The sequence below is a fragment of the Acromyrmex echinatior genome, chromosome 5, assembly GCF_024713525.1.
Source record: "Acromyrmex echinatior isolate Ae372 chromosome 5, ASM2471352v2, whole genome shotgun sequence".
NCBI classification, from domain to species: domain Eukaryota; kingdom Metazoa; phylum Arthropoda; class Insecta; order Hymenoptera; family Formicidae; genus Acromyrmex; species Acromyrmex echinatior.
In genome coordinates this window covers 6,592,743-6,613,707 of record NC_141856.1, presented here as the reverse complement: position 1 = coordinate 6,613,707, position 20,965 = coordinate 6,592,743, and the positions used below count along the sequence as shown (strand labels likewise).

The 20,965-nt window shown below is 39.4% G+C and overlaps 2 protein-coding genes across 2 annotated transcripts in view; both read right to left on the bottom strand.

Moving 5' to 3' along the window:
- LOC105143795 (headcase) overlaps positions 1–20,965 on the bottom strand; it is a 166,737-nt gene that overhangs the window by 61,593 nt on the left and 84,179 nt on the right. The window lies entirely within an intron of this gene.
- On the bottom strand, positions 364–20,507 carry LOC147909756 (facilitated trehalose transporter Tret1-2 homolog). Its single transcript, XM_087406457.1, has 2 exons — positions 20,196–20,507; positions 364–19,863 (listed from the first exon to the last, which is right to left on the bottom strand). The coding sequence occupies exons 1-2, from the start codon at positions 20,389–20,391 to the stop codon at positions 19,553–19,555; spliced, it is 507 nt and encodes a 168-aa protein (XP_087262583.1). The 5' UTR covers positions 20,392–20,507; the 3' UTR covers positions 364–19,552.

Below are 20,965 nucleotides of genomic sequence, written 5' to 3'. Positions count from 1 at the left end.
CTTGCGGCTCTCGTCTCGAAATGTTTATTCTACCGTCGGTGCACGGCGGTACGTAAGATGGATAAATCCCATTTAAAAAGCTCTTATTCGTTGCGTGCACACCAGGTGAGTTACAATTTCATTCAAATTGTAATTTAACCAAAATGTAGTCTCTCTCTCTTTCTTCAAAAAGATCTGTATGAAATTAATTGGATTATAGAAGCTAATATTTAATATCACTTTTCTTTTATATAAAAGTGATACGAAAAAAGACAGCTCCTTTGCAATACGGTGCTGAGAACAAAACATAAATGAAACATAACTGAATACAACAAATATTCTTCACCATACATACTTTCAGTGAAAGTATTAAAATACAAAATCTTTACTTTTATTTATTTTCGTTTCTGTTTTATTCTTATAGAAATTTGAAAGTTAAATTATTGCTAGATCTAGCTTTAAGGCCATTACTTTCTATTCCTTATTATTAAATTATTGCATTTATTCGAAAGTATCATATTAAATAAATTGCTTAGTCTCAACTGAGCATAGACAAAACGAAATTAATACGTGTCATTAATATCTCGGGTCGTTGCATTATACTACTCGTAAACATACAGTCTCTTTTACATTCTGTTAATCGACCCTTCCTAAGATAACAAACTCGCCGCTTCAAAGAAGGTCTTCGATAAAAGTTCCGTGTGATTGTCTATCTAGATGTGCCCCATAGCAGATCCCCATAGGTGTAGAAACACAAGATGGTGAGAATGAGAGAAATAAGGAGGTCCCCTTTAGTTCTACGGATTGAGTTACTGTTGTATTTCTCGTTGGTTTCGCGAAGTGGAAGTAGGAACAGGATTGGAATAAAGCTGGGAAGCCAACGGAGAAGGGCCTAGCAAAAGGCCGGCCGCTGGGCCACGTTAATTGGACGGATGATTCCACTAAATCCTGAAAAGCCTGGGAAGGCCGAGGGTGGAGATTTGGAGGCGCTTTGTCAGAAATTAGAGGAAAAGCGCGGGGAAAAATGTGGACGAAACCGTGACTGCAACGCGGGTCTGAAAAGGCGTGGATAAGCGCAGAGGATTGGGGCATCTTCGAAAGAGAAATGACACAGAAGAAAAATGGACAGTTAATCGCTTCGAGAGAAGCAATATGTATCTAACTATATAATTTATATTTGTGTACTGTTAAATACAACTGTATGATTTATCTCATGATTTATATAATACTCTCTCATTCTTTGAATTTTTTATGTAATATTATTCATTTAATTTTTAAATATCAGATTACACACATCAAGATTTTATATATCTGACTGGGAAATGTACAAACAAGTATACGTAAAATGTTTATTAATTATTTTTACATGTCATATATATATATGAGACATGTAAAAATAATTAATAAACATTTTAATGAGTGAGGCCGACGCTCGTATTTTAATTATTTCCTAGATATTAACAAAATCAAGAATTAAATATATATTAATAGCAAATACAATATATAATATTCAATTATACATATACAATATGTATAATTTATTTTTGTTCATCAATACAGATATGAATATTATATCCATATCTGTAGTGGTGAACAAAACTGTGTGAATAATGAATATCAAGAATGGGGAAGCTTTTTATTACCAGCATTGCGATGATAAAACGAAAATAGTCATAATCATATCACTGTATATTATGCTGAAACAGCTTTCACGTTCGCAGATATAAGCCATTCCACAGAAATCGAGATAATTTACAATACGGGTCATACCATGGCGTACTCTCTTAAACTACACGATGTAATACATAGCGAGGGGTTAACAGTGTTTTGCGCGCTTTCGTATCTCGACCGATAAATTACTGTATTACGACTGACATGTAATTGAAGTGAGCGCATATGTGTGAGTGCCAGTAAATCTCCTTTGTGTGAATTCGTGGGTGGCTGGCTTGTTAATGTATCGCGATACTTTTAAATTACCGCCGATTATTTTTTCCGCTTACTCCCCTATCTATAAATGCTATCTCTGTCGGGTGCTTTTGATAGATTTATTAAAATTGCAGCTCTGTCGAATGTCCCAAATGTACTAATGTCTTTGCAAATCGTATGAATTATCGCCGAGTTAATAATTAATATAAGTACCTACTACAATACGCATTTAATTAAAAGTCATATTGATATTAGCTTAAAGTACAGAAAAAGATGAGTTTATTATGTTTTTAAGAGCACTCACTTTTTGCGAACTTACTTCAATCGTATAGAAAATCGTTCCTATCGTGGTTTTTATAAAATTTTCATTATTGTTAATGGATAACGTTATTGTGAAATCAACTTTCTCGTTGAAATAAAATTATATTCGTAGCTATTGTTAAAAGTAAAGAGGTACACTGTTACTTATCTTTTTATTATATTCTTTTTCATCGTGCTTATCAAGACTATTCCGACACTTAGTGCGATAACCCTTCGACTGTTGCGAAATAGGCGAACAGTAAACATTTTGTCGTTACACCAATCGGTGTGATAAGAAACCAATAAAGTTCCCTCCAAAGTAATACTCTCATAAAAGCAGCGGCAATGACCTCATCTCAGATCTGGACTTTTGAAAATCGCATTGTTATAAAAAAATTAAAATACGAAATACAAGCCATATTTTTATCAATATATTATTTCTATAAAATAGCAAATTATATATATTATTTATATTTTTTCTAATAAAAGCATTTTAATTATTAAATTAATAATAGAATAAATATATATTTACACGAACAGCTGAATTAAATTGCTGAATTAAATTTCTTATATTTTATTTTCACATTTTATCTTAATATATTATTTTTATCACCTACTTCGTTAAATAAAGTTTTATAATTTACGTTTCTATTATTATAAACGTTCTATTTCTGTATTATTATTAAAGACAATATTTGTGTAGACGATGCTCTTATTTTAGTATACTTCAAGTTTAAAAGTAAATCTTTTTTCCGCAAAGAAGAAAATTCCTCGGGTTTGTCGTCAAGACGGAGATACCGGCCGCTCCGACATCAATTTGAATGTCGCGTCCAACTTGAAATCATCTAGTCGCTGTCGCCGCGTTTTCCTAATTACCCAAAACGATAACGGTTCAACTTTGTCAGGCGCATTCCAACGACTGAGGAAGCCGCTGCTGTAAATCTAAAGAGAAGCGACGAAACCACGGAGCATACATCGCGTTTACGACGCCTATGAATAATTCTATTTCTTCATTTTGCGACGAAATACCATTTAAAATAACCGAAGTATTTCTCCTTCTTCCCCCGCGCCTTTCATCCGTCTATGTTACTACGATGAACTACGGCGTTGTTACAGAAAGATTTTCCGGACGATTCTCACGAGACGTTATTCCATCTTCGCGCACATCTAATTGCTCATAAAACGAATGCAGCGAAAAGGCTTCTTCGAGGATGACGATGGTCGTCGTCGCTGTTGCCATTGGAATTCCAAGAGGAGATCTTCCCTTTGAAGCCACTTCACGTCTTCTCCTTTACTACCGTGTGCCACTCTATGGACCACACGCGTGGCGCGTAAGTTGCATGTTCGAACGCGCGCGAAAACGCCACACAGCGCTTTCCCGAGGAAGCGAGGCGTTTCCTCCCGCCGATGCGAGGCGCGCGTCGCAACGCGTCGAGAGAAAACAGAGGAAAAAAAAAAGAGATAAAAGCGGAAGGCAGCAGCAGGAGGATCTGACCGAGCGCCAACCGCACCGAAAATAGCCACGCCGTCGAGGTACCCGGGCTAAATTTTCACCGGACACCACCAGTGCGGCAGTTAAATTTTCGTTTTGGGCCCCTCGCATGCCTTGCACGCGGAATGTGCAAATTAGCAAATTGAAATAGCAAATAATGCGATAAGCACCCGTAAAAGTGCCTTTTAAACACACACGTCTAAATATCTTCGGACCTCCTTCAAATAGTTGCCGGTCAAATTATCGAGAAATATTCTATAAATGTTTCGTTCGAAAATTTCTGGAATAAATGTAAATTCTAGTTTTAGTTTAGCTTCTGATAAATGAAGGGAATCCAGTAATTAAGATTTCGGTAATTGAATTTCGGAAGAGAGAAGATCAATCGACAGAACCTCACGTGAATCAAATTAACAGCAGTTTCTACGAGACTAATTTAACTTATCTAAAACATCCAAATATGATTCAATTAAGTCAATTAATTGAAGTAAAAATAACACATTCTTTTTAAAATAATATAAAGTTATTCTATACTTACGTAAAATGTGTTTTATAAATAATATCTATTAGAAACAGAATCGCTTGTATGAATACATCATCAAGGCGGTAATCAGAACTACGCATTTTTTTTTTAAGATTGAGATTGAAGATTAAAATATTGAAATTTGACCAATCAAAACAATAGGAGCTAAAATTCCTTTGTCCTCATTGGTCAAATTTCAATCTTCCATCTCAATGCGTAGTCTCTGATTCCGAGACTAAAGAGAAGCGCCTTATTACAATCAAAGTTTATAAAAGGTTTTCCAACAAGAGATAGTATTTTGAATTATTAAAAAAACGCATTTTTTTTTTTAAGAAAATATTAAGAGTGATATTTTTATTCTAATCTCAAATACAGACTGTGAGGTGTTCTATTTTAAAAACGATATCCGCCAATGTCGTCAAAAGAATGGCCATTTGTAAGAAAAGCCAAGGCGGATATCGTTTTTAGAACATAATCTCACAGTTTGTATTTGGGATTTTTTTAATAATTCAAAATACTACCTCTTGTTGGAAAACTCTTTACATGTGTGTTAAAATACTACATTTCTACGTAGATATACTTAAAATAATCTTATCTCAGATATATAATTGCTACTTTCAGATTTTCAACACAATCAAACCAAAATAATATCCCAGCAAATTTAAATTACATCTTTCTTAATTTCATTAAAAGCAATCTCCAATCTCTTTACAAAGCCAAATTATTGCTCTTTCAATAATCCTGGTGCGTTAATCGTGTTAATCGCACATCTCAACTTTCGACTCGTGCAAGAAGCTAGAAGATAGATTGGAAAATAACGTACCTTTCTTGCAAACTCCTCCTGCTTGCATCGTGTAAGTGGCGATAAACCATCGGCTACTTTCCGGCATTCCAGATAGCGGCCCATTCCGGCGATAATAGCGGTGTCTCAGCGATAACTCAACGTGAGGTGAAAACTGATCATAAATTTTTCCGTGCGAGGCGCAATTAGTTTCTTCGAGACTCGTAAAACGCTGGGATCGCGTCAAAGTCCAACGCAACCCCGCGACGATTTTTCGCAGACACGATGACGACGAAAACGGAGACTATGGAACGAAGAAGGAAATGTGATAACGTTTCCATGCGACTCGGCAGTTTCCCTGACGAGCGAGAACGGAGATGAAAGATTGGGGCTTAACGATCGACATTTAAAGTCTCGCGTAGATAAAACTAACGATACTGCATTAAGTAAACTGAAAACATAATAGCCGTCATAAGATAAAGAAAGAACAAAAGTTAACCGGAAAGTGAGTATTTATACATCACACGAATGTATAAGTTGTAAACAGATAAAAAGTATTTTTTTATTCAATCCCGAATGGATTTTAATGTGACTTTGATTCGAAGCTTACACTCTAAATTTCTTGCAGTAAAATCTCACTCCGAAAGAGCGAAAATACCACTCTTGAAAAAAATTGAAATATTTCACTTCTTGAAAAAGAGTGACAATTTTCACTCCTTTTGGAGTGAATTTTCACTTCATAAGAGTGAAATCATATTCCAAAAAAAAAGTGAAAAGTGAAAATTTACAATTGTCACTCTTTTTCAAGAAGTGAAGGGTAGTTGTTCACTTTCTCAAAGTGAGATTTCACTGCAAGAAACGTAGAGTTCAGTTAATAGTAATTGGAACTCAAAAATTCGTCGGAGAGATTTTTTCCTGACAGAAATCGGAGAAAAACATGTTGCATGACATCCGCCAAGTCCCGTGGAACCGCCTTCTCTCTCTCCACTTCCTACACCGCTCAACATCTCTTCGCTATGCGCTCGAGTGTTGTCCTAGCTGCGCAAATATGTATATTCCGTCGCTAAGCAAACGGCGATCATGCGTCTTCTTATCGGAGACTTTTTCTCCGCCACGCGAATTATGCTGAGAAAATTACAAGTCGCGAAAGCGCCCTATGCACACAACGCTGATGGGGTGCATTATTAAAGCGGGAAAAAGAAGAGGCAATCTCTTTCGCAGTCGAAGCGACTGATGCGTAAAGCGAGGTTTATGCCCGCCCGTTTATGATAGCAGGCCCCAAGGTCAGAGTAAAGTAGCGCAATAAATTAACGCGCATGTCGCACAATTGCGGGGGTGTTGCGAGTAGTTGACTCGATTGATTGGTAGAACGAGCTTCAGCCTAGTTGGCCGAACTCTCATCGACGCCGTTGATGGTCGCCTCGGATAAGGAGAAAAGAGAGGAGAGGAGAGGAGAGGAGAGGAGAGGAGAGGAGAGAGACAAAAAGAGATAGGGAGGGAAGGTAGAAGAGTGCAGGCTGGAAACAACCGACATGGTTATTGCAAGATTTATTGCCTCTCTTCATTTCATCTCATCGTCATGCTGGACGAGAAGCGTACGATTCGCGAGGCCTATGGACGAGGAGGAGCTCGCTCGTTTTCCACCGGAGTTAACGAGTGCACTTTCTTTTCCTTCTTCTCTCTTCTAGAGAGATCGTTATTGTCCGTCTAGACTCTTCAGTCTCTCCTTTTTGTCCTTTTCTCTTTCGCAATATCGTTGCCGATTTGATATTTTTAGCCAGCATGGCTGCTCGTACACGAATTACGTCTTCAGAAATGAAAGAACTAAATTGTAAACGAAAGAGTTGTAATGGTAAAGTTTAAAAATCGCTCAGCGACTTCTAAATTATATTTGATATTTTACGACTAAGGTCGGTGACGCAAAGTTAATCGTCGTTCGTCATACATCATTTGTTACAAAACTCCAAATTTCTTTAAAACTAGAAAGAAACATACCAAGTTTTCCCTCAACGCTGCAATTAAAGAAACTTCGAAAGTATACAAATTTATTTCATTGATTCTACCGCGAATTAAAAACAGTTCCCAGTCGTTTTGTTTAATTTGAGAAGTTGCGAACTTCTGTCGCGTAAACACATGAGACGGAGAACAAATGTTAATTGTAAGCGAGAAGTCCTCCCCAATCGAGAAATTGTGAAAAACATTTCTAAGGCAGGTTGATGGAGCCGACGTTAATTGGTAGACAAAGAATAGAAAAAAAAAAAGAAAGAAAAGAGAAGAAGGCAATTATGCTCTCTCGCTATCCGAAACGACGACAGATCTGTGTGTAGGTGACAGTCAATTACTCTTCGTGGAAAACAAACATGCGAAGCAGGCGGTTGTTGCAACCACTTGCGTAATCATCTCGTCAGGAACGGGACCGGTAACGAAGGCGAGGCAGTAATGCAGAATGAGACCAAATTAATATGCGCCATTGATTTCTCACAATTGCACGTCATTGTGTGCTTCTAAAAAAAGATCCACGGTAACACCCTGAACGTAATCCAAGGAACTTACTCGCGCAAATGGGCGTGATTATGCAGAGGATCAATTACCAATGCAAAGAAACATCCATTGTCCTCTAGATCGGGTTTTAGTATACGATTTTAATAGAATCAAATGCAGCATTAAACGCAAAGAAAAAAAAAAACAAACTAATAATTTGGAGATATTCTATCATAATTCATTCTATACTTTTAAATACCTTCTTATTTAGTGCTCAAAATTACTGCAACATAATTTGTAATAATTTCATCTTAATCGATAATTTAATTATCTTCTTTTATTGCACAAATGTTTTTCGAATCTGTACAGCGATATGTCCAGTTAACCAGCTAACGAAACGAGGTAACGAAAGAAAAAAACCTACAAGGAACAATGACTAGCGTAATAACGCAAGTTTTCTTCCTCGTGTTTTTATTGATTTCCGTGGAGAGTCGTTGGATTAATAAAGATCTCAAAGGAGCCGAAGTACAAAGATACCACCGAGGCGACATCCCTCGATGCGCTGGCAATCCATTCGAGATTATTGACACCGGCGAGACAGGTTCCGTACCTTGTCCTTCCTTCTCTTCCGCATCTAACTCCCTTCCATTCTCTCGTAGCGCACCTCCGATGATGCACGGCGTGCCTTCCGATCAATCACAAGGCTGTCTCGTCTTGTCCCATCGCTACAACGAATGCTATTGTGTATCGGTAACGCTCTTTCCGGCTCTCATCTCGCCGCTCTTATTCTATCACCTCTCGATTGCAGACACGTCGAATATCCGGACATGAAACATGTCAAAATCGATCCGACATTTAATTGAACGTTTGATTTTAACGCACTATCTTGTTTTATTTCGTATAAAATGTGAAATAATTTTCTTTCAAAAGAAAAAAAAACAAAAAACAAAACAAAACAGAAAAAAAAAATGAAGCACTAACTCAATAATGAATTCACGCCTTCTTATCAGAGGATGTAAATTTGACGTTACGATTAACATCTGCGGGATATAATGTCATCGAGATTGCATTGTGCGTCGAGTCTGCTAAAAATCTCACACTCCAGCGACAGAATTGTTATGCGTTACATGGTGGGACACACAGAACGATTCGATATGTATATGCGTGTCGACGGGGGACGCCGAGAAACACGATACAGTAATGACCCAGACGAGCTGCATCCTTGTGCCACATAAGAGCGATTCGTGTGCGTGGTGCGGCTTCATGGCCGGGCCATGCGTGATACACGCGTGAGCGTGTACACAAGCTCGAAGATCGCGCCGGAGATTGATTCTCTGCCTCTCGGCGTGAAATGAGAGGGACGACGAAAACGCCGACGCAAAGGTCTCCCCCCGCTGGTGTCGATTTTGTCGCTGGCATTGACGAAGATATCCTGCGGAACGTTCTAATGAACTTACGGCAAATGTTTTGACGGCTTTTATCCCTTTCGCAATTATCTCCGTCCGATGAAATAACGTTCGAACGATTTGCAGGACACGAGTTTGCAGACGTTAACTTGAGATTACGTTTGTAGAGACCAAAATTAAAATGATTTCGTCTGCATGATACTTGCGATTCTTTTTCGCGTAAAACAACTTTGTGAATCGTACAGATCACTTACTTTTTCAATATTTGTACAATATATAGCATCGCTATTCTAAAATTATAAAGTTTTGAATAAATAAAGGAAAAACAGAATAATTACTACATAGTTTATATAACTAATTTTATATAATTGACTTTTTTCCTATATTTAATTTATCATCGTACTTTAGAAGTTACCTACTTTAATCGTTCCAATTAAAATAGAGAAACGTGCAATTCTTTTCCAAAAATATTTAGATCTTATTTTTACATCGTAATTATTGTGTACATAAAAAAAAAAACAGAACGTTCTATTCAATTTTCCAATAATATACTAATAAATAAATGAATTTCCCAATAACGCCGATATTTAGTACACAATTTCGAATTATTAACGGTTTATTATCTCAAATACATTACTTAAAGCAAGAGTTCAAACAAAGAAAATGGATACATGTTTATCGTGTTTCCTACGAGACTTTCCACATGAAGAGTTTGAATTTTTTCGAGAGACACGTCAGGGAAGCGAAAATACCGGCGATTATAGACAAGCCACCGAAAACGCATCCTACTCGAACGAGAGATCAACGAATCTATCGAAAGAGAAGAGAAGCGAGGAGAATCTGATAAGTTGAGGCGAGCGGAGGGAATAAGACGGAAATACTTCGGTATACACATATATATAGCGCGAGTTGCTGTCTCCCACATTCATAAAAGCAGAGAGGCATAAATAATGCGTTCTTCGTTTCTTTCTACGAGCGCGTTGCTGACTGGATGCGAGATTATGTATACACGCATCGAGAAAAGAGGGCCGTCGCCTCTCGACGAGACACGACGTTTCTTCCTCTCTTCTTTTCCCGATGCCTTCCTCTTTGCTGCGACGAGGCGCCCGCCATTCGAATTGTGAGAGCGGCAATAAATCAATCCCAATATTGCAAGATACTCAAGAAGGCTGATCCAATCTTATTGCGATTTTTATCAAATTTCACTTGATGTGTATAATTACGTTTACTTTGGTACCAAAAGTTACATAATCTCCATTGTGCCGCTAGCTCGATCTAAAGCAGTTGGAATATATGAAATTTTTCATGAAAATGATAAATTCTAGATGAAAAAAAGAAGTGAAAACATTTTACACTCTCCTCAAATTAGATATTCTTTTCGCTCGCTTCCTGCGTTTGCGAAATTTTTATTTCCGTTTGCAAATATTACGCTTGATTATCATTTTTTCCGAGTCTAAATTTCAACGAGGCCACGAGAGTTACAACCACGATGCGAGAAGATTTATGATCGCGCAAATTAGCCACAACAGACTTTTCCACGGCGACGTTCCTTTACAAATACGGGCAAGAATCGCCGCGCTTCCCCCTCCTCTCCCCTCCCCTCCCTCTCCTTTGTTCCTCCTCACGCAACTCCGCAGCCAACACTCTTCTCGGGGAAAATCAGCAGAGGAGAGAGAGAGCATAAAGAAAAAGAGATATCGAGAAGGTTAAACTCACCGAGAGAGAGCTCACTCGTTCGCATCTCTCTCGCTCTCGCATCTCGTAAAACGAGGCAATTTGTCCTTCGACAAATTAATTTCTTAAAATATGCAGACCTGCCTGTTGTTGCAGGCAGTTTTATCGCACGAATGTTTTATGGCCACGTATTTTTTTTTTCCTCGCCCTTCACCGTACTTCAACATCCTCCTCCACTCCTCCCCCTACATCTTCCTTTTGTTCCGACACACCGTGGTGCGTAATTAAAAGCAGCCCCGACGACATCTGCAAGAATATTTTACCCGGCGACCAGGAAATGTACACCGGCGAGCGCGAGATACGTGAAGATTTTAGCTGCTAATTCCAAAAATGTCATACGCCAACTCACTACAAGAACCAACGTTAACAAATGTTCCATGTTAGGGCTAATCGGCGAACCGCCATTAATCACGCCACGATCGCGAGCAGCAGCCGGCTTTGATCACGATCATCCTGCATCGTCGGGCAATGAAATCGCTTTTGCCGCAATTCGCCGGCGACGCGTCGGGAATAATGCCGCAATGGTAATAGCGAAATAATTGAGATATGTCGAAACGCAGGGAGAGTAAAACGCATTTAATAGCGTGCGGTGCAATTGCCGCTACCGTACTTCGCAATGTTTCCTGCGTCCGAGCCTTATCTTCCACCGTTTCTAAGAGCGATATTGCCGTGCTGCACCATCAACTACCGGAAGGGAGCATCAAGCAGAAAAAAAGTAAATCGGAGGAAACAGCGTGATAAAGCGTCATTAAATATCGCTGTTCCACCTAGTCGTGCCGAAGTCGGCTCTGCGTACAGTTCCCATAAACAATATTTCCATACGTTACGTATGCAAACAAACGTATAATCTTCGTAGGGAAACAATCATGCTTCTCTCTCTCTCCCCTCCTAATTGCGACGAAAACTAATAACGCATCGTATTTTCCCTCGATATTCTTCTCAAATAATAAAGCGAATGTCGAAATAATAAAGGAATTGAATTCCCAACGTTTACGCGACAAGTCCGACAAATTGCATTGGTTGCACGTGAATACCTACTCGATACGTGTCTCTTCGTGTGCCGATCAATTTTCTCGAGTAAAAATCTGCTTCGATACGTTTTACTACCTCAGGGATCGGAAAGTTCCAGATCACTTGGACGGCGGACAAGACCGGTTTACATCGCGATTGGAATCAGGCGAACCAGATCATCACTGTCGTCGTCTCGTTGTCCTCGTAAAGGGATTCGAGGGAGAAAAAGGAGAGAGATAGAGAGAGAGAGAGAGAGAGAGAGAGAGAGAGAGAGAGAGAGAGAGAGAGAGAGAGAGAGAGAGAGAGAGCTCGTTCCACCGGATGGTGCGAATCACAGTCGTATCGACAACGGTACAAGTGTCCCGCAGAGGCTGCGCTTATGAAGCAGATGCATTCACGCTATATGCAACTGGGTCGCGCAGATATAACGCACCGTTGTCCGAACGGTAACGAAAACAAATTCGCGTGTCAAACGCAAGCCCGTTCTGCCATTTCGTCTCTCAAACGCTGTTTATCTCTTTTATGGAAGTTAGAAAATAATAATATAATACATTACGTAAATTGGCGGGGAATGGCCTTGCTTTGGAATGTACGTACGGATGTTACGGTCGTTGGCTTTGATAAATACTAATACGGACGTATCGAAACCCTAAAACGAACGGTATTAATAAAGAGTGTTAACTACACGTTACTACACGCATCAACGAACAATTTTATGAGCTTTACAAATAAAAAAGGTATCTATTCGCTCTATACTTATACCGTGGGCTTATAGTACACACGTGTGATACCACTACATTGATTGCCTTGATAAATAGCGCAGTAAGCACCCTCGTTGGAATATTAAAATCCATCATCATGATCGCGCGATACAAAGCGAGTATGTACGCACTTCACTGTCGTCGTTTGATTAATATTAATCGTTCTAGATGTATTTGTCACTGCTAACATAAATTGCGTTACTCTCGCAAATTCAACGAGCTATTATGCCAATTGATTAAATGCAGACTTTTTACAAGAAGGTATAGGAGATAAACGCAATAAATTGCGTGTAAGAATGTGTCATGAATTTCTACATTTAGCACAGCAAGAGTCACGCAATAATCTGAATAAATAAATCTTGCTTGTTAACGAGACGTCAAGTAGGATGCATTCACGATGCTGGGAGTGAGAGAGAAAAATCCAAAGAGTTCGTGAAAACAAAGATACCCATCGACGATGGGGAATAACACAATGACATTGCACGCTGAGTAACGTTTGCAGCTCTCGGAGATGAAAAGATTTTGAAGATGCAAATTTTGATGACGTTCTTCCTCCTCATTCATCATCCCACCGTAAGAAACTTTACGTCGATTTACAGTTACTCGTGAATACAATCCACATTATGAATTTTATCATGACATCAAGTATCTGTACTTGGATGGCAAAATATAGCCTCGTCATATTAAATGAGACAATTTGCAAATTAGGAATACGAATACAAATATCCACACTGAGAAATCACAAAGAAATCACAATAATTAAATAAATATTTACTTACATACTCAAAATAAATACATAATAAATACATACTCAATAAAAAAAAATACTTGAATCAAATTAATGATTTTTGTATCAAATAAATAAAGAGTTTCTCAACAAGAGATAGTATTTTGAATTATTAAAAAATCGCATTACTACCTCTTGTTGGAAATCCTTTATATGTTAACATTTAATAAATATTTGATTATATTTATTCTAACAAATATTTATAAAAATTTAGTTTTTTTCAGTGCCTGTTCCCATACGATACGACTATATATTGTAAACCTGAAAAACGGAAATGGCTGAATAATAAGGACTCTCGATCTCCTCTTACGATTTCCTTTTAGATTTTGATGATTTCTTCTGTCTTTCAACATTTCCTAATTTAAAGAGCAAAATAAATCGCTGATAGTAAGTAGCCTTTGTTTCTTGAGATCACAGTTCCATGAAGTCGCAAGCGACATTAAGCGGACTAAGTACATAATATTCCTTACACAGGCGAGCTTCGGCAAACGATTCCGCGACGCGTCGCGCAATTCAACAAGATTCAACAAGATTCGAGAGAAGGCAAAGGAGGCCGAACTCCCGATCGGAAAAGGGAAAAGAAAAAAGAAGGAAAGGAGGAAAAAAAAGAGTACATGAGAAGAATGCGAGACGATAACGCACGCAACGCCCATTGAATTCGCGTAGAGTGGCTTCTTTTTATTCCATCGGCGCGACGATAAAGGGATCGACGCGAGGAGGAGAGTCGAACAGCGGGCTCCATTGACGTCGCCCTCTCCTCTCCGAGAGAGAGAGAGAGAGTGTGGAGCAGCGAGATAGCAGCTGCGCGATACGCATACGTGCGCGCATGGCATAAATGCGTAACGCTAATATATCGGCGAGCGGCGATACGCGCTTATTTCTGCGGTCAATTTATTTATGGGGCCTCCCTCGATACCGGACGGATACGACGGTATCGGTCAGATATTGCCGATGAACGAGAAAGCGAAGTTCCTACGGAAATACACGGACGCGCGAATACAATACGGGCGGATTCATTACGTTCACGGGTGCTGCGGACACGATACTTTCAACGCGCAATCAATATCCTGTTTAAACGGTAGAGCTCCGTAGAACCGGATAAAAAAAAAACTGATAAAACCGCCGTACGTATTCGTACCGTATTAGCGAGTGACGAGGTGCGCGATGATAGCAGAGTGAGCGTATCTCACGTGATGCCACGTTTTCGACAATATGTAACTGTTTGTATTACCAAGTTATTATACATACAGTGCCAGCGCGAAAAGCCAGCTGGGTAAAACGAGATAACAATTATACTTCCCGAGCATTCCCTCCTTTTACTGTAATATCTCATGCATAATTCGTATTTACTAGGTCGCTTTCGCAAAGTTAACGGAGATGCAACAGCGTACGATTCTGTTAACATAGTCTTACCGTAATCAAGCACATGTCATTCATAAAGCTTATTGTAATTAGATTTATGTCGTCCACAACGTTTCATATAATCAACAAAACGATTATTAATTTCGATTCGAGAGCAGCGCTCATAATGATTGGTAGTTAGTTAACGGTAAGGCTAGTAGAAAGAGTCTCGTGGGTCTTTTCGGCTCTCGCCGGGGTCGCGCGAGCTGTCGCTACGAGCGAGCGAGGCGAGGCGAGGCGAGGCGAAGAGAGGAGAGAAGAGGAGAGGAGAGGAGAGGAGAGGAGAGAACCGGCGCGGCGATACCACGCGGAGAGAGGCCGTTGGCCCCACGGTCGACCGTGCAATGGTGCAGTGTGCAACTTCTCTGTTGCTGAGGGAAGGGGGGGGAGGGCGCGAACGCACGCACGTATGCACGCATGTACGTACGTGAGAGTGCTCACGCGAGCTCTACGCGAACGTGTATCGTCCGCCAAGTCATCCGCGTGCGGGGGCACGAGAACGTACGAGAGCCTTGAAGTGCGGATTGCGTGTGGGTCGCTCGTGACGAGAGAGAGAGAGAGAGAGAGAGAGAAAATATATATATATATATATATACATATTTATATATGCGTGTGCATGAATTCGTGTCCGAAGAGTATTTACAAAACCGGAGTTTAAGTTGTCATGACGTTCGAGCGCCATAAATGCAGTAAACCGACGTAAATGGATGTGCGCGAATTAAGGAAATATCGGCGAATTTAACTTGTCGCGTCTACAAATGCTTTCGCGTCGGCTTTTTCAATGACAAAATAAAAAGAGAAATCCGAAATAAGGTGTGTGTTAACGGCGTGCGCGTTTCTCTTAAAGATTTCTCATTTTTATAAATATTTATGGAAAAGTATAATTTTTTTTTATGTTTGTTAATTTAAAAAAGTTTCTTGAGAGTTGTTTCACTTACAAAAAAATTCAATTAGATAAGTATTCTCTTAAAAATCGAAAAGCTCCAATTTTGTGGTTCTAGATTAATTATTAGTCATTGATTAATACATAATGCTATATACAAAATATTACGCAATACCACTAATGTATATTACATTACTAAATGTATATTACAATATAACATGTGATGATTGATGAACAGATCAACTTGCATTATGTACTGTAACTAGATATCAAGAGGATTAAAGCTTGAATTAATAAACGTGCACACAAAGCACATGTACATATATAGTCGCGAAACAGTGATTATAACATCGCCCATTCCTAAATCAAATGCACATTTTCCTATAAACAATAAACAGCACTGAAGCCGTATTCCAAATTCATGAAATAGGAGAAATGTATAGACGAAATGAGTGAGAGGAGAGATGGAGCGGTCGCTCATCTCTCGGTCAAAGAGCCATTATCGGTCGTAGATACTGAATATTGGATTCAAGAAGACGACGACGCGGAAAGTACCTGGGTACCCCGAGGTATGAAGAATACGTCGTCGTCCTCCGTGTTCCTGGGGAACCAGATATACGTGAGAAACACAAAGCCGATGTTCCGGCTGATGTCAATTTCCTACAAGTCAGTCAATCGGGAGATCAGCTCGCGCGAAGCTGACATGTTTTCTATTTATTTCCCGTCTGGCGACAACCTACCTCACCGAGAAATGCCGCTGGGGGTTCAAGTACTGAGGCCAGATGGGAACCACGTCCCGATATCACTTATTGCTCGTTAGAGCCGCTCGACGACATCACGGCTTTCTTTCTTCTTCTGGACACGGAAAAGAAAATCTCGCCGTGGCGCGATTTTTCTCGTTCCTTAACGGCGACACATGGATACTTGGAAGCCATATACGAGTTCTCGCTGCGAGCGAAGTACTCATGTCGGGAACTTATCTGCTCTCTAGTCAATAAAGCAATGAAATGTTATCTAGTAAACAACTTTATCTACGTTAACCTTCATTCAGAACTTTTCTTTGCGACCTAAAGACGTATGATAGTCTATAATGAATGCTTGCTTTCTATTCAGTGACATAAGTAGACATAAATATCGTTCTATCTTTCTCGACACATTCAGAGAGTAACATCACTTGTGTCACCAAATGGAAAGCACCCAATGTGAACGAGCGGAGATTAAGAACAAGATACTCGTGGATGATTCAAGATAAGAGATATCGTATAACGTCAGAGACAGGGAAAGAAAAGCCGCGTGCTGTTCATTATTGTCGTTGCCTCCAACGTACTGTCATATCGAATCTCGTGTATGAAATTAAATTATGCGTCGTTGGTGTTCATTCCGCCGCACGTAATTTGCTGAAGATGACGGTAATCAAACCCGCGGCTATTGTACTCAACAAATTAATGCATCAGGAATGAATGGGGGATCATCTTGGCGAGTCCGGTCTGTTCGATATACCGCCCTGTCGGACCGATGATGATACAGTAATGATGCACTCGATAACCGAGAGATTGGCCGAGGAAGCGTGTCGAATCCGGACTTCACGCCTCTCGATCGCGCTAACGTCCGCGATTTTTTTCCAGGATTATTTATCACGACGGTTCATCGGCAACGACGGGGAGAGAGCACGCCAGAAGTCTTGCTTCTTCCCACGGATAAAGAACCATGTCTGCTCGCGCGAAAAACTCGTCTGATGTCCGCCCCCGCCTGCTCCGCGTCATACATTGCTTTTCTTGTTGCCCTGTCCTTCTCACGCGCACGCAGTTTCGGTTCTATTGGCGAAATTTATTCGGCGATGGAACGGCCAGGCCCTGCACAAGATGTCACATATGTTGACTCCATGTTCAGACAGCATCGTCCTCGTCACTCTTCATGCACAGCATGCAGTGAGCTAACATATAACATACTGGAACGTGTCAAGAGTGAGGGGTGTCTTAATTCCTAAACAAGGACACTCTGATGATATTTTCTTTATAAGGATTTGCTAATTGACTAACGTTGTTACTGCCATAAGTATAAAGGAGTCAGAAAGTCACGTTTTATACGTTTGTAGGTATATAGATGTGCAACACACAAGAAGGAATTATAGATAGATTTGCAAGAAACAGTATAACACTTTTTGATACACATCTATATATCTACAGACATATAAAGTGACTACAGTAATACACAAAAATAAAAGTAAAACGTGTTAAAATAACACTTTTTATTTTTACAGTGCTTACCCTTCCTTTGCTCCTTTGGATCGCAGTTTTCTTTAGTATAGGGAAAATTCGATTCAGTATATTGACATCGATAACGCAAATATACGTCATAAGATACACCAAGCACCGATTGAACACAGTGTTGCTTTATCGAGATAGATACCTTGATATCATGCATAATCACAGTAAAAATTATTTTTCATCTGTAAAGAGACAAAATCTTCAAAAATCTTTGTAATCCCTCATTGGGATGCAAAAGACTGGCGACTAGTATTTGTTAATCTCGATTGGAGGGTTTGCGACCGAATTTCGTGCCAGAGGTAAAAACGCGAGAAAACCGCGCATCCGGTATCCGAGACTAGATAATACCGATCCGAGGGCGTATCATCAGTCTGTCGCCCACGAAAAATCCACGAAACGTGCAATCGCATAATACAGAAAATCTTGAGTAGGCGGCGACGACCTCCGATGTCTGCGTGCCGGCAGGAATGTAACGTGGAGTCGCTGCGTCCGACGCTCGAGAGGTTTATAGCGGCATTATTAGTACGACGACACTCAGCGTGCGACGCTCTGGCACGACGCTTCATAAATATAAATTCGAATGCATAATCGATGAAAGCGAGCGTCTTATACCGAGCGATGGCAGCTGCATGCGTCCACAAATGGACGCGTCGGAGTCATCATCATCATCATATCGTCGTTGACATCGATCGGGAGAGGAATACGCGATATTTTAAAGCAGAAAAATTCCATTACAACGAAAGTCGTAGCTATTCAATCTATATGACATTTCGAATTATGAGTATAAGATCCGCGGGCATAAATATTCGAATATTTTTTACTTCTAATGCATCATGAAAAATTGATGGACTATTTTGGATGGATTTTGTGCTCTTTAAATAGAAAATAGGGATGGTTCTGTAAAATCGATAATAATTCCACTAAAATAATTATTTTCTTTCGATTTGTCGGCAATATTCATCGTCACGTTCATTTCCCCTCCGATGAAAACAATGATAATTCGCGAACAATGAAATATAATGTTAAATTGGATTTTTTTCGTTTGAATTAAATAAACAGTATGTAGAATGACGGTTAGGTATTGTCATTAATTCAAAACGATTCGGCCAAGGTCATACTCGTGCAATGACTGCTCACAATGCGTATCGCTGCACGTAGCACTGCATATAATATCGCGGTTCAAGTTTAGCTACCGCATCCTCCTCCGCGCATACATTGACGATCTCGTTCGCCGTTTATCGCGCGTCCCACTTCCCGTCAGGAATTCATTTATCTGCAAATTATTTTAGACGGCACTACGCCCACGTCCTCGGCAGAGTTATTTAAACCATAAGTAGCGAGTAGTCAAATTACTGTGCGATAAAAATATACAGTTTATCGAAAATATGTAATTATATGTAATTATTAAGAACTTAGGAGTGTATGGCGCTATGCGTGTGTCGTATTTTTCTCGAATAAATCTAAACGAAGAGCCTTTGAAATTGTTAAAATTAATTACAAAATTATTTAAAAAATAATTTTAAAGCATCGACATCATGCATACCCTTTCAAGTACAGTCTCGCAATCTGAATATTATTAGCGCGAAATTATTAGTGCTGCCATAAAGATAAAAGATCATTTTAATAAGCTTTTTCATTTTTGTAATATTGAGAATAATATACATCGCCGACAAACGATAATTTCAAAATATGTCAATGTCGATGCATCAAACTATATGATCAAATAAAAGTGACAAATCCCACGTCTTCTTCTCTCTATTCGTCTTCCATGGAATCTTTCCTGTCTGTTTGACGGGTAGTTGTTTCATAGGAAATTCTTTGCTTCACTGCACATTCAAATTAGCACGCTCTTCTGCGTTCAGCGCAAGCACATGAGTTCCAAATGCTCGTTCAATTTCCGCAAATGTCTTGCCTTTAGTCTCCACCATGCAGAAGAATACGAAAAATATGGACGCGCCACACAATACGGCGAAGAAGGCAAACACCACGGAATAATCTAGTACTGCAGCGGCGCTTGGAAAGGCCATCGTAACCGTAAACGCCAGTAGCCAATTGAAGAGAGCCGCGCTAGACGACGCTGCGCTCTTCAAGCGCGTAGGAAAAATCTCACCCATGTAAGCCCATGGAATTGGACCTGAGAAATTGAAATTGCTTTGATGAGAACTTTTGCTAATAATTGCACTTACCGTACCTGTCATCAAAAACCCAATTGTCAAGAACACAATTTTGTAATACCTACATTAATGACAAACGAAGAACAAATATAGATTTGTTTAGATTTTGATCACGGAATATCAGTTGTATAATGTATAAAAGAAAAAATTTAAAGCTCTAAAAGAGTTGTAAGAGCAAATATGTGATATAAGAATTCTTAGTTTCTTCTTCGTAAGAAGAATCTAATGTATTTTCTAATAGCTCGATCAATAGAATTGCATTGTCAATTCAAGCGCACTCGTTATTACTAACCAACTCCAAAGCAGAAGGCGAGTATGTAGACGCATATCGATGTGAGTGGAATCCAGTATATTTTAGCCCCTAATTGTGGTTGATAGCTTGTCAGGACGAAGAAAGCCGCCAAGGCCGCCAAGCAGACACACATCATCCCCAAGGAGATCACCATAAGTAATTTGCGTCCCAACTGCGAATGTTCGATCGCATCCATAATGCTAGCCGACCGTTAGATACATTATAGATCGCGAAATCTGTGGAATATGTTCGACAGCACAATAAACCTATTAAAATATAACCTTGTCGACCAAGAGTGTCGCTGCCACGCAAGCTACCACCTGGACGGTGCCGAAAATGACCAGTTCCACCTGCGACGCCATGCCGACGCTTGTCGCTTCGAAGATCGTCAAACCGTAGAATATTATGGCGTTAATGCCGCTAAATTGCTGGACAAACATTAGACCGTAGGCCACGCACAGAGTCTTCAACATGGGCATTCTCATGAAGATCGCGAGGTTTCGTTTTTGAAGTTTGCCTCTCTCCACTTGTTCCTATTTTCTCCCATTTATAGACACATGTATTAATAAAATCCGCGCGAAAGTTATTATTAAATATTCTTATCGATTCTATTATTAACAAAATTAGAAACGTTTTATAAAAAAAAAATTAAAAATTCGAATTTTAGGAAAAGATGAATATTAATTATTAGTTAAACTATATTTTAATAAGATTAAAATTAAATTATATTAGCAAAAATGAATATAAGTGAAGTTAAGTCTAAATCACAA

Coding starts and splice junctions, on each gene's coding strand:
- LOC147909756 (XM_087406457.1), bottom strand. CDS start 20,391: ATGGATGCGATCGAACATTCGCAGTTGGGACGCAAATTACTTATGGTG. Junction 19,864..20,195: donor CGCCTTCTGCTTTGGAGTTG/GTTAGTAATAAC, acceptor TCAATTTCTCAG/GTCCAATTCCATGGGCTTAC.